The sequence below is a fragment of the Caretta caretta genome, chromosome 2 (assembly GCF_965140235.1).
Source record: "Caretta caretta isolate rCarCar2 chromosome 2, rCarCar1.hap1, whole genome shotgun sequence".
NCBI classification, from domain to species: domain Eukaryota; kingdom Metazoa; phylum Chordata; order Testudines; family Cheloniidae; genus Caretta; species Caretta caretta.
Genome location: NC_134207.1, coordinates 205,191,562 through 205,204,693, shown reverse-complemented (window position 1 = coordinate 205,204,693; position 13,132 = coordinate 205,191,562). Strand labels below are relative to the sequence as shown.

General features: G+C 39.9%; 1 protein-coding gene across 3 annotated transcripts in view; it reads right to left on the bottom strand.

Annotated features, from left to right (window-relative positions):
• The window catches only part of ANKRD28 (ankyrin repeat domain 28), a 229,716-nt gene that overhangs the window by 64,232 nt on the left and 152,352 nt on the right, over positions 1–13,132 (bottom strand). For all 3 annotated transcript variants that reach the window (XM_048838497.2, XM_048838499.2, XM_048838495.2), the window contains 4 exons: positions 11,065–11,277; positions 5,523–5,601; positions 3,643–3,757; positions 3,093–3,175 (listed from right to left, as the gene is read on the bottom strand). In XM_048838497.2, the coding sequence (XP_048694454.1) occupies positions 3,093–3,175; positions 3,643–3,757; positions 5,523–5,601; positions 11,065–11,277 (490 nt within the window). The remainder of the gene's footprint in view (positions 1–3,092; positions 3,176–3,642; positions 3,758–5,522; positions 5,602–11,064; positions 11,278–13,132) is intronic.

Here is a 13,132-nt window from a genome sequence, read left to right as displayed (position 1 = left end):
CAGCTATCTAACTACAGGTACTAATGCTGAACGAATGAACAGTTCTGGGGACGAGCTACAGCAAAGCTGGAGCGGAGCAGAGCAGTTCTGACGCACCTTCACTGGTGGCAAGAAGGAACTGAGGGTGGGGGGGAGCACGCAGCTTCCCTTATACCACGCCAGGCAGGCACCACTCCAGGGGTCATGGGGGGCGCTCTCCCCTACGGGTACTGCTAGGGGAAAAACTTCCGGCAACTGTGCACATGGCACGCACGCACATCTATTGTGGAATGCACATGAGCAACCACTCGAAGAAGAAGAAATGCTTTTGTGCACACCACAAAATTAACTTGTAAACTCATTACCCCAAATATCACAGAGGCCGAGAGTTTAATAGGGTTCAAAAAAGGATTAGAAATTCAAATGGATAATGAGAACATTAAGTTGCATTAGAGTACCTCCTACCCCAAGAAAAACTCATGCTTCAGGGCTTTAGCTAACCACTGAAGTAGGGTTAGAAAGAAACTTCCCAGTGAGAAAACTAGTCCACAACTGTCCATTGAAGAGTTTCTTGTACTTTCCTCCTAAACATCTGGCACTGACTTCTGTCAAACACGATACTGGACTAGATGGACCACTGGTCTGATCCAGTATGGCAATTCCCATGTTCCCAAGTGACCTATCAAGATTTCTTTCACTAAAATGCCACTGTTTTAGGCACAATGTATTACAGGCATGCAGGATGGAATATCAGTGAAGGACTAGGAGAATTACAGTTGTCTGAGTGACTTTAACAGTGCAAGTCCATACTTAATCATTATTTAAAATTAAAGTTATAGTTCAATACAATTTCCAAGCTACATTTATAGTTGTAGTTTTCTCAAATATTCTCTTAAGAGTTTCCCTTTCAAATAACTGATAGATGTTCACAACGATAACTCCAATTTCAGGTTTTTTTGCTGGGATTCAATTTTTTTTGTTTTGTTTTTTCCTTAATTTAAGAATTTCTTAGTGACCGGAATTAGTGAACTACACAGAGATGAATTCCAGTTCTCCCCACATTTTCCCCCACTATGCTTCCCCTCTTTCTTCATCCCAAACTGGATGGACCCTAGGTATGTGTCCCATCTCCATTTCCCTCTCGCATAGAGAGGGCACATAAAGCTAGTTAGTGATCTGATTTGAGAAGTGGTCCCTAGATTACTAATATGGGCTGTCTCTACTGCCCCTATTTGGCACTCTCCCTCTCATTAACCCCCTAGGAGGCCTCACCCAAAGTACAAAGTATTTCTCAGTTCTGCTCACTGAACAGTCCATCTCATCACACTAATACCTTGCCTGACACCACTGTCTCCATAATGGTCATCCATATAGGGACAAGCAGACTTTGCAAGCTTTGCATCACTGTGATGGATGAATTCAGATTCCAGAGGGGTTCTTAATATATGAATCAACTAATTTCACCCTCCTCCCTGCAAAAAAATACACTAGTCAAAGATACCAATCTTCAATAACATCAACTTATTAAACAGGAGTTTCTAGGCTCCTGGTGTCCAATCTTTTCAGACTGAGTGCTGCACATATAATTTTTAAATCGTCAAGCAACCATGACTGATGCTTTAGATCAGTGGTTCTTAACCTTTACTGCAGCCCTTTGGTTTTCAAAATATGTTCTCGCACCCCTTATCAAAAATCATTGAAGTAGATATATTTAAACCTTTAAACCTAGATATATTTTTGTTTGTATATTACAGTAATCATTAAAGTATAATGTTAATAAATACATCGGTTTGATGAAACAAAGTAGTTGTACTTACGTTCCTGTTCTTAATTTGTGTTTTCGATTATTTACCTTCTAAAAAAAACCTGGCATGTCTCGCACCCCCAGAAAGGGCATCTCATACCCCCTGGGGGTGCATGCACCACAAGTTAAGAACCACTGCTTTAGATTATGTGTGCTGGTCCACATCCCTTTGTGCAACTAACACAGAGAATGGAAATCATCTGCAAGTCCTCTGATGGAGATTACCTTGACATGGGGAAGTCTCCTGTAGGTATACATCTAGTACAACTTTGCACTGTGACAGAAAGGGGAAGTGGCTGGAGCATGCTAAGCTTTGCCTATCCTACAGCTGCACATGGTACCTAATGGACAGTTGTCAGCTGGTGCAAATTACAGCAAGATGCTGGAGAAGAGAATCAACACGCCTACATTTTGGTTCCTCAGCTTCTCTTCCTTTTCCCCTTCTCCTAGGCTTCCACACTTCCCTGTGGTGTGGAAGGGAGTCCTCCTTTTGATAATCACTCTCCTAGGCTCAAGACAGTCAAGCTTCCCTTTTGAGCCCCCTGGAGTTTCCATATCTCATCAGGGAAGCAGACTATGGAGCTGCCAAAATTAGTACGTCTTCCCTTCCTTGCCATGCAGTAGGTATTCAGCTGAAAGGGGACTGACACCTTTCAGCATAATCCCAGCTCACAGCAGAGCTGATCCAGGGGTCACAGGGGAAGCAGTACCCTGTACAGTTTCTTCATAGTGAGGGGGTTGATTAAACACTTCAGTTTGAAAGTTGCAGAGCGCTGCTCAGGGAATATGTTTTTAATTCATAATCAAATACAAACATTGTTCTTAATGCAGTTGCCCTCAAGGCATACAGGTTAAAGCATGGAGAGTCACAGGTTGAACAGCACTATTCTAGGCAAAGTTGTACTGGAATCATGACAATTTGGCGTTCGAGGAGCAAGTAAAGAAGATGTTAAAGTGAAATCACCACATGTTTTGAACCACTATAGTTCCTAAACTACTTGTCTAGTTTGTCTCAATCCCTCCAGAAAATATGTGCATAAGATCACACTTGAAATTTCAGGCATATTGCTTCAGTTCTGGCTAAGTTTTACAAGTTTTGAAATTTAGGTTTACCACAGAAAGCTTGCTCCATCTTTAACTATGCAAAGTAGCTCAGACTAGCTAGCACAATCCTCAGCTATAAATAAGCTAACTGATTATTTCTATGTACTACTGAAAAAGGGCTTAAATATTGTGAAATATAACTGAAAATACTAAAAGGTTAATGTATATGTAGTAACCACAACACATTTTTAAAAGAGTATCCTACCTGATGAAAGGAGCTTTCTGCAACAATCTGAAAATCCACTTAATGCTGCCAAATGGAGAGGAAACATCCCATGTACACCCCTCCTAAGATACAGCATAATCAGACATCATAGTCTCATTACAATAAAAGAATCAAGATTGCATGCCAAATTGCACATATATAGGGTTTCCACAACAAAATCTAATTAGAATGATTAGATCTAAGGAAATCTCTTAATATGTTAAGAAGCTTGCTTTCAATCTAAAAATAATGCATTCATTCATGACAGACAGTTAAAATGCATGAGGTTTTGGCTTGCATATTTCAACTATTATATTGAAGTACAAGTTGGCAACACAGTCTACTACTTCTTTTCTGATTGTTTAAACAACAATGAGATGTGACACTATAACAAGATACAGTATCTGCAAAGAATATGACTGAATGCATTTCTAATCTCATGTTGAACATTTAAAGAGCTAAGAAAGAAATGTGAAACAATACATTACTCTGGCTTACTAATTAATGCATTTCTGAACTATTTTAGCCTATATCCAAGTCAGTAACTTACTTTGCAGTGTCAGCACCACTTGTAATTAGAGTGTTAATTAGTAGCTCATGACCATATCTAGCTGCGATGTGCAAAGGTGTATTTCCATTCTTATCTTCACAGTCTATTTCAGCTCCTACAATATAAAAGTTAGTGTGAATGCACAAAATGGTACATGTGCATATGTTTGTTAGCAAAATGGTGTTAAAGATTAATAAGTTTAAAGTACAAGTAATGTGATGGAATGATTTTTTTGGTTTAAAAATTTAAAATGTTTCAGTGGTATTGAGTACTAATGGTACTCCTAAGGAATTCTACGCCAAAAAATTAAAAATTTTGTGCATAATATTTTAAAATTCTGCAAATTTTTATTTGTCAAAATAACATGGTATAATCATGCCAGTTTCAATTTTTGTAAAATATTTCAAAATACCTGCCAGAAAGTATGTCTGTAACAATACAGACAACCAAAAAGATTCAGAAAATGTTTTTTTGACAAACAGATTCCTTACTAGGCATATTAATACAAAACTTGAGGTATTTTTATTGGCAGTTATCTTGTTTCCGTGAAATTAAATACAACAGAACCTAGTTTAACCAAGCCTCCATTATCTTGCTCTCCTTATTAACCAAACCACCAGCCGCTAGGGGCTGACACCTAGAGCACCCACCACTAGGGTTGCCACCCTTCTAGCTGTTGGTGACCGGACACCCGAGCCCTGCCCCCGTCGCTCACACCTCTTCTCCCCAAAGCCCGGTCCCCATTGCTCATGGGATCGTCTCAAGGAGCCTGCCTGCAGGTAAGAGGCAGCCCCAACAGAGCAGGGGCTCGCATGGGTTAATAATCTGGAGTCTCCGCCCAGCCCACAATAACCAGACTTTTGGTTAGGGTTTCTAATTGCTAGTAACTGGACTCTTGAAGCCCCACTTCCCCAAGGCCCTGCCCCTGCTACACATCTTCCCTTGAGGCCCTGCCCCCAGCACTTGCTCAGCATCCCACCTCTACCCCTCCCCCGCAATAACAAGACTTTTGGTTTGGGTGCCCTAGGGTTGCCAGGTACCCTTTTACACTGGACTTTCTGGTCGAAAACCAGGCACCTGGCAACCCTAAATGGCACTCTGACAGAGAAGCCAAAAACTGATCTGTCTGGGTAAAACCTGGATGGGTGGCAACCCTGCCCACTCCCCAGTTTATGTGGATTTTTGGTCATCCGATCTGGCTCTGGTCCCTATTAGACAGGATACTTGTGGTTCCATTGTAATACATTTGAAACACACAAAACTGGAAAAAGGAAGCATTTTGGTGGAAATCACAAATTCTGCGTGAAAAAATAAAATTCTGCAGGGAACATTAATTCTGTGCAAATTCTGCATTCTGCAGTGGTGCAGAATTCCATCAGGAGTATAATGGACAGCGAAGTAAATGCGGGTCTCGTCATTTATCTGTAGAGCAGGGGTTCTCAAACTGGGGGTCGTGACCCTTCAGGGGATCACGAGGATTTTATGTGGGGGGTTGCAAGCTGTCAGCCTCCACCCCCAAGCCCTGCTATGCCTCCAGCATTTATAATAGTGTTAAATATTTTAAAAGTGTTTTTAATTTATAAGGGGGGGGTCGCATATGGAGGCTTACTGTATAAAAGGGGTCACCAGTACAATAGTTTGAGAACCACTACTGTAGAGGGCAAACTGTTTCTGTAACTCAATGCTGTAGAAAAGGGACAATGATACAAATACCCTTGCTTTTCCATCCTTAAAGTGAAGCTATAGATGGGTAGGGTCTATACGCATCTTATCAGGGTATAAAAACCTCACTAACTGAAATACTGGCCATAGCAAAATAAGAATGTGAAAATGTCATTAACATTTCAATATATGTACATAAATACTTTTTTTCTTTTTACCATTCTGGATGATGGTTTGTGATCTTGAAAATCTACCATGGATTGCTGTCATATGCAATGGCGTTTTCCCATCTTTACTCTGGGAATAAAACAAAAATAAAAAACTATCAACCCATAGCCAGCTACATTTATCTATCAAAATTAGCAAGGAGAAGTGATCCTTTCCCACCAACACCATCAATTCCCTCTCCACACTACTATAAAACAATTGCTGGTAGTAACAAACCCAGGAGACATTACAGGCTATTCAACACTGCTGTTATCTTGTTCTTGTTAATCCCTTCTCCAGCTCTATTGACAACTCAATGATGCACACTCACTCAGAATTATGCCTTTAGGACAAACAAGAGGATAGTGGCAGCAGACAGTCTTAGCACCAAGAACTACATTTACTTCCTCCCTAAATCTTAAGCCAAAAAAATAAAGCTTATTTTAAAGAAGTGACTTGTATTCAGTCTGAATACGAGAACCTTATTATAGAACATTACAAAGTGTTAGAAGACTGACATTAAAATATTAATCTGTTTCTTTGATGTTACTTTAAAATGAAACTCATAAGTAATTCATCACAAACCACAAATAATCCTTAAGGCGAACTATTCAACTACAGGTTTCAGAGTAGCAGCTGGGTTAGTCTGTATTCGCAAAAAGAAAAGGAATACTTGTGGCACCTTAGAGACTAACAAATTTATTTGAGCATAAACTTTCGTGAGCTACAACATCGAAAGCATCCGATGAAGTGAGCTGTAAGGCGCCACAAGTACTCCTTTTCTTTTTATTCAACCACAGAGGGTACTGCACATTTGACACACACATGAAAAGTACAATTAACCACTCACCCAAAAAAGGTACCCTGAAATTAGGTCAACTTTAACACGGAGGGGATTCTAGTTTTTAAAAGCACTATCTAAATGCATTCATAAACTGTCTCTCCTATGAAATTTAGTCCATAGTTAGCACATTACAGGTTAATGAAAAACCTATATGCACACAAAAAAAAGTTACACACACACAAAAAATACTAGGCAATGTGACACTAATTTGCAACCATCATATTACTATATAAAATTATACCATTTTCTATTTCCGTAGGTGCACATACACAACGTATTCATTCTACTGTATGCAGTTAATTAACACAAAATTCCCTATTGCAAGGGGACAAAGGTGAACTTGCTGTGGGAACCTCCCCACTAAATATTTTGATGGTGTGCAATTAAATTCAGAACCAGAACATACAGGTAAGATTTTAGGAATATTATACTTCCTCCAAGAGTTTTGGGTTTTTTGTTTTTTTTTAATATATAAAGTATTCTAAAATAAATAAGTTGAGAAGAAGTATACACAGAACTACAAGAACAGATTCCTTAGACAATGAACAGCAGCTTCACTCCACTGCACCAAAAATATGAGCCTTTCAAATATTTCCTTTCTTCCTTGGAAGTCTTCCATCTAAGTACCGATCAAGCCTGCCCTCGCTAAGCTTATGACATCTGACATGATCATAGCCCACGGTTAAATAGCTGCAGGCTAATTGTTATTTGGTTGCATTCACTGAAGCTCAATGAAGTGAGATAATAGAAGATTAAAACACAAGTCTCTTGTATAATGTACTATCAGGCAATATATGTCTATAAAATACTTATTTTTTTTCCAAAACACAAAAATATCTAGGAGAAGCCATTGTTATTACACAGCAACAAGCAGCCCAGAACACCAGGTATTCTCAAGTGGTCAACCATCCATGCCTAAACTTGGCTTCACTTAAAATTAGATATATCCAGTCTACTCAGATCACTGAGACCATTTCTTTTCAAGAATCCAGCTGATACTAGTTCAAATACAATTTATAGTTTCCCATATACATCCGATAATATACTTCTACACGTGCAAAATCGTTATTTGAGTTTGCTATACTCTTTTTAGACTGAATGTTGCAGGAAAGGAATAGTGTTGAGCAGTAGTTGCTAGGATTTAAAGATCTAAATTACTGTATGGATAGTGACAATTTTGTACCTGCCAAAACAATCGATATTTCCCCCCTCCTATGGAAAATGGATGAAGGGGGAAACATATCAAAAGTTCAAACTTTCTGCTAGCTCACTAATCTCTTGTATGCTTTCCTCCCAGAGGTGAAGCCAACAAGAATGGAGTGAACATTTCAAAGTCTCCAGAACACCCAGTGATCAAGGTTCACAGCATATGCACACATACATCTTCCACCTATCCCAGATGCCCACCTATGCCCCCTCTACATCTCTAAAAATCATGTAGATAACAGTGGAAAGAATTATAGTAGAATCTAAACTTACAAAGTAATATATTTGTGATTATAAATAGAATATTGTATTTTTATGACAGTTGCCAAAAACTGTACAAATATTTTGAACTTTAGCATTAAAAGCCAAAAATCAAGATTATATTTAAAAATAAAAAATTGAGCACAGCTGAAATCCTCTATACATACTGCTGAAAAGTTTTACAATAAACTCTACTGAATAAGAGTAGTCTAAAGAAACAAAAAACCACAACAATATAAAATCCTGCTCTTTTAACTAAAGGAATAATCCTTCGCGAAAACAAGGAATATAAAGTGGGTATTTGTCCCTAAAACAGGGAACAATCATCCTACTCAATATCTGAAAACCAGAATTGACTGCGCGGAGCTGGAATACTCTATTACTGAAAAGTTAACACTACTACAACCACCTCTGCAAAGTAAAGCTACTACAAAGTCAATCTCCCTCCTTCCCTGCAAAAAAGAGAATTCCCATTTTAATTAAATAACCATCAGCAAAGCAGAAGAGAAATACCAATCTTAGTTACATCAATATAAACGCATAGTATTTCCATTAATTTTAATGCAATTACACTGCATTTATACCAGTGTAAGAGAGATCAGGCCCTTAAACTTCTCTTGTGAGCTCATATATACCCTTCCTGCAAATGGATCCAGCAAAGCAACAAAGTTCTGGGATGCAGCCAAGGATCTGGATCTCGTTGGTGTGAGGGGCACGCTCTCTTTTCCCGTCATCGGTACCAGTGCTGAGGTTCTTCCCCGGCACAGAAGAGTCTTGTGTTTTTGGAGTGCTGGAGATGGCGGTACCAACTGTTCATTGCTTGGAACTGCTGGATCCCATTGTTAATGGATCATCTTCTTGTACCTGTGGGACTTAAAATGCATTCCACTGTCTTGGGCCGAACTGGTGGAGGGAATGTTGATTTCCTTGGATTTTCAGGAAGATTTAGTCCCATGCTTATGGGATTGCATCCTAATCTCCCAAATAAGCCATGCTATCGGGTCAGCGGGGGTGGTTCTGATGGCAGTGGAGTCGGACATAGTCGTGGGAGGCACACGCCTCGCTGAATTAGCTGTGACGTGAGCTTCTCCCAGACAGCAGAGGCAGTGTTGGAGGTCATCGCTGATCGAGAAAGATTGCATACAGGAGGCGCAGAGTTTGTAGCCTGGAGCTCTGGGCATAATCCAATATCTGCACGCTGCTTGGGGCAGCAGAGAAGTCCCTAAAGTCTACTCTAAACTAACATTAAAACTATTAATTACTAAAACCGGGAAAGAAATAAAACTAGTAAAACTACAGTTAAAACTGCTAAAACTATTTACAACTATGCTTTTTACAATTGCATCAGACGAGGACGATGAAGGTTCCGACCTGGAACTTGCAGTGGTGAGAAGGAACTGGAGACGCAGTCAGTCCATCCCGCCCTTTATTGCATTGGACAGAAGCACAAGGCAAGCCAAGGCACATGCACAGACTAACAGACACTACTTTCAAACTCTCCAACTCTGGGTGCATGGTGCACATGAGTAAACCCCTAGTGGAATACAATAGGTACCATCACTCAAAGATGAACCCTATGTTTAGGAGGGTGGAGAGAAAAAGATATTGGGCATAAGAATAGTAGTTTAAATATTGGTTTTCAACCTGGGAATGATCTGACTTTTCCAGTATCACCCATTTGGCTGAAATATAAATATCAGCTGGCTTTGAGATTGAGTGTGCCAGGTTATTCTTGGAGTTGATAGCTGACCAGGATCTGCTAGCTTCCCAAATTATTTTAATACAATTTGCTCATACATTTATTTTTATGGCTTTTGTTAACCTAATTTATTTAAAATAAATCTGGAAACTTGTATGGATCAGATGTCCTCCAGCCAGACATCAGAGCCTGTAGCTAACTGAGAAGACCTCTGGTGTATCTATCAATAAGCCACTTCTTGCTGCTCCATAGAACCTGCTCCCCTTAGTCCTCATGCTAGACATTTTGGTAGCAAGGAATGGGACCAATTAGCGCTTTCGGCATCTGGAAAGGCATGGGAGGCAGCACAGGATTTTGGAGGTAGTTGCTGTTTTTGGAGGGATGTATCTCTCTAGTTCCTCCCATTTGTGGGCAGGAGCAGAGATAACCAGATTTTGCGGGGGGGAGGGAGGGTGTTTATGACATTTGAACTCTAAGTTCCATAAAAAAACCCAATTTCCCCTTGTCTCTACCTTAATAGCCAGCCACACACCAATAACAAATGGACAGGCACATTACCTGAATGTTTATGAGGACAACTGTCATCATCAGACTTGAGCGCACCTCATACTAAAATAGGGCAGTTCCCACCTCTCTCTGATAGCTGTTTCAGGGCTCTTAGTTTGCAAACTTAGGAAGACCTCATAGCATTTTTCTATATTCAAACTTATTTTTGCAACCATAAGGGTTAGAAATTTAAATTTTATAAGTCAAAGGAAATATTTTCAACAGAGGTGGATTCTATGGCAAGTCCTACAGCCATGGAATTATGGCCATGAGTACATTTTTTCTCTCAGTCCATTTGGGGCCACTAATATCCTGACCATGTCAGCCAGCAATCTGAGTCCTTCGACTGGCTAGGTCTGCACTGCATCAAGTAAAAGTTTTGGTTCCTTACCTTTAAGGCCCTTCACAACTCAACCCCTCCCTATTTATTGACTCTAGAATCTTCTGTTGCCCTTCACCGCTCTACTAAAGATGCCAGCCTCGTTTGCCTGTGTATATTTCTCCCACAAACAGTTGTGTGATTTCTTCCACACTGGTTCTTATTTATGGAGCACTCTCAGAAATATTCTGTAAAACTACTAACCTCTTTAAAAATTTCTTCTCAAAACCAGCTTTTACTGTTATGCATATGGGACACTTCTAACAGATAATGGCCAATATGGACTTCTGACATTTATCTTATTTAGTGGGCCCATCTAAATGCATGTTCTTTCATTGTCTCCCTCATCTTTCCCCCCTTATTCCTTCAGATTGTATACCCACTATTTGCATTTCATCTTAAATTAGACTGTAAGGTCTTTGGGGCAAGGACTGTCATTTACTCGTTGTCTGTAGAACCCCTAGCACAACAAGGTTCCACAATCCTGATGGGTATATAGGTACTATTGTAATAAAAATATATTAAACCTTGTAATTTAAATTATAATATCTGATATAAAGACATAGATGTATCGTATGTTACAACTTATTGAATCCACCTTTAGATTAATTTCCTTACCTTCATATTTACATCTGCTCCATTACAGACCAAAAGTTCTAAACACAATGCTCCATGTGTTGATGCAGCAGCAAAGTGCAAAGGTGTAAAACCTCTCTCATTCATCTGATTTACATTAGCACCACAGTCTATAAGTTCATTTACTACAACATCTTGTCCATTGTAGCAAGCTACATGAAGCGGAGTATTTCCGTAGGCATTTGGTTCATTCATCTAATGGGGAAAAAAGACAATTAGTAAGATATTGTGAAATTCTACCACACTTCTTTTATGCCATCATGCAACAGTATTTAACTAGGTACAAAAGAACATCTTTTGTTGTTATGCAGGATGTCTTCATTGCATTCTGGAATATCACAAAACAGTACATTAAATGTGTTCTGGACTGGATTTCCTTGACCAAAAAACTTTAGAATGGAATACTTTTCAACCTCTCTGAGAGGAGATAATTGAAGTGTTTGGTAGTGGTTGTGGGAAAGGAAGGTATTCTGCCACTTGTAAATAGAATTCTCTAAGTTTATTATCACAACAAGTCCACATTGTTGGGATCATGTACCTTGATTGTATGAGCCCCCAAAGCTCCTATAATGCAGAGACACTGGTGGCATGTACATACTCTTCCCTTGATCTAATCATCAAGACTGTACAATATAGAGGGTCGCACACCTTCTTGTTTTTGTAGGCACATCCCACTGCATGCAAGAGAGGCTCCTCGCATTCCTTAGCCGCTCCTCATGCTGCCTGTGTGCCACACTCCCATCACCTTCTATTTCAGAGGCTCTCTGCAACCTACCTTTCATGCGAGAGGCGGTGTGCCCTCAGTGTTTCTTCCCCCAATACTAGGGTCTCTCAATTCCAACCCCAAGCAAGGACCCCTGTGCTCTCCTTGCCCCATTCACTCTTCTGCCACATGCCAGGGTCTCTGTGTGCATCTCTATCCATCCCTTTCTCCCATACCAATGTCCCTCATTCTCTCCACTGCCAGGGTCATCCATTCTCCCCCAACCCCGGCAAGGGTTCTGTGTGCCACCAATTCATCCCCCATGCCAGGGCTCTGTGAATACCCCTAGTCCATACATTATGCTGGAACATGTTAATAGCTACCATCAATCAGCTCTTTAATCTACAGACAATTACAGAAGTGGCTGAACTGCTGGGTGTGCTAGGTGAATGCAAATGGCTCCACATGCCCCCATTTCCCTCTTTTGTTTTTTCCAATTTTCACCAAAATCAATAGGGTTAGTTCATTGATGCCTAAAATATTCCCTGAAATTTTGGAATTGAATGGATGCAGTGCTCAAAAGTTATCACATTACTGACAGACAAGTGCCAATGACTCCACCTCCCTCAATTCCTTACTGCCAGTTCCAAATACATAGTAATAATCTAGAAAAACAAAGCAGAAAAGTAGGTGAGTGTTGGTCCGCAGGGGCAATGTGCTCTGACAACTCCAGTTACAAGTGAAAAATGTTCTTCTATCTTTTGCAAATTATTTTTGCAGATTCCTTTTAATGGACAAGAACCTCACAGAGGAGGGTTGAGTATTTAAACAGCAGAGCTGCTCTCCCAAAATGAACATTAGGAACTTAAAACTAAAATTTTACTCCTGATGGAATTCTGCACCATTGCACAATGCAGAATTTACACAGAATTAATGTTCTGTGCAGAATTTTATTTTTTCCACGCAGAATTTGAGACAGCCGGAGCCCAGCTGCCCAGGGCCAACAGCGGTAACCGCGGTATTTCAAAAATACTATTTTGAAATAAATTACTAAAATAACAAACTGATGTGATACTGTTATTTTGACCAATAAAATATGCAGAATTTTAAAATATTGTACGCAGAATTTTTAATTTTGGGGTGCAGAATCCCCCCAGGAGTAATTAAATGTAGAGACTTAGGTGCCTCGATCTAGTCATCTAAGTAAATGGTCTGTTGTTCCATGGAACTGAATGCCTGCGGGGCCGAATGAATTTAGTAGGAATTTTGGGTGCCAAGTACTTACGAAAATCAGGCCACATACTAAGATGCCTAACTATGGATTTAGGTGCCCAATTTTAGGCACCC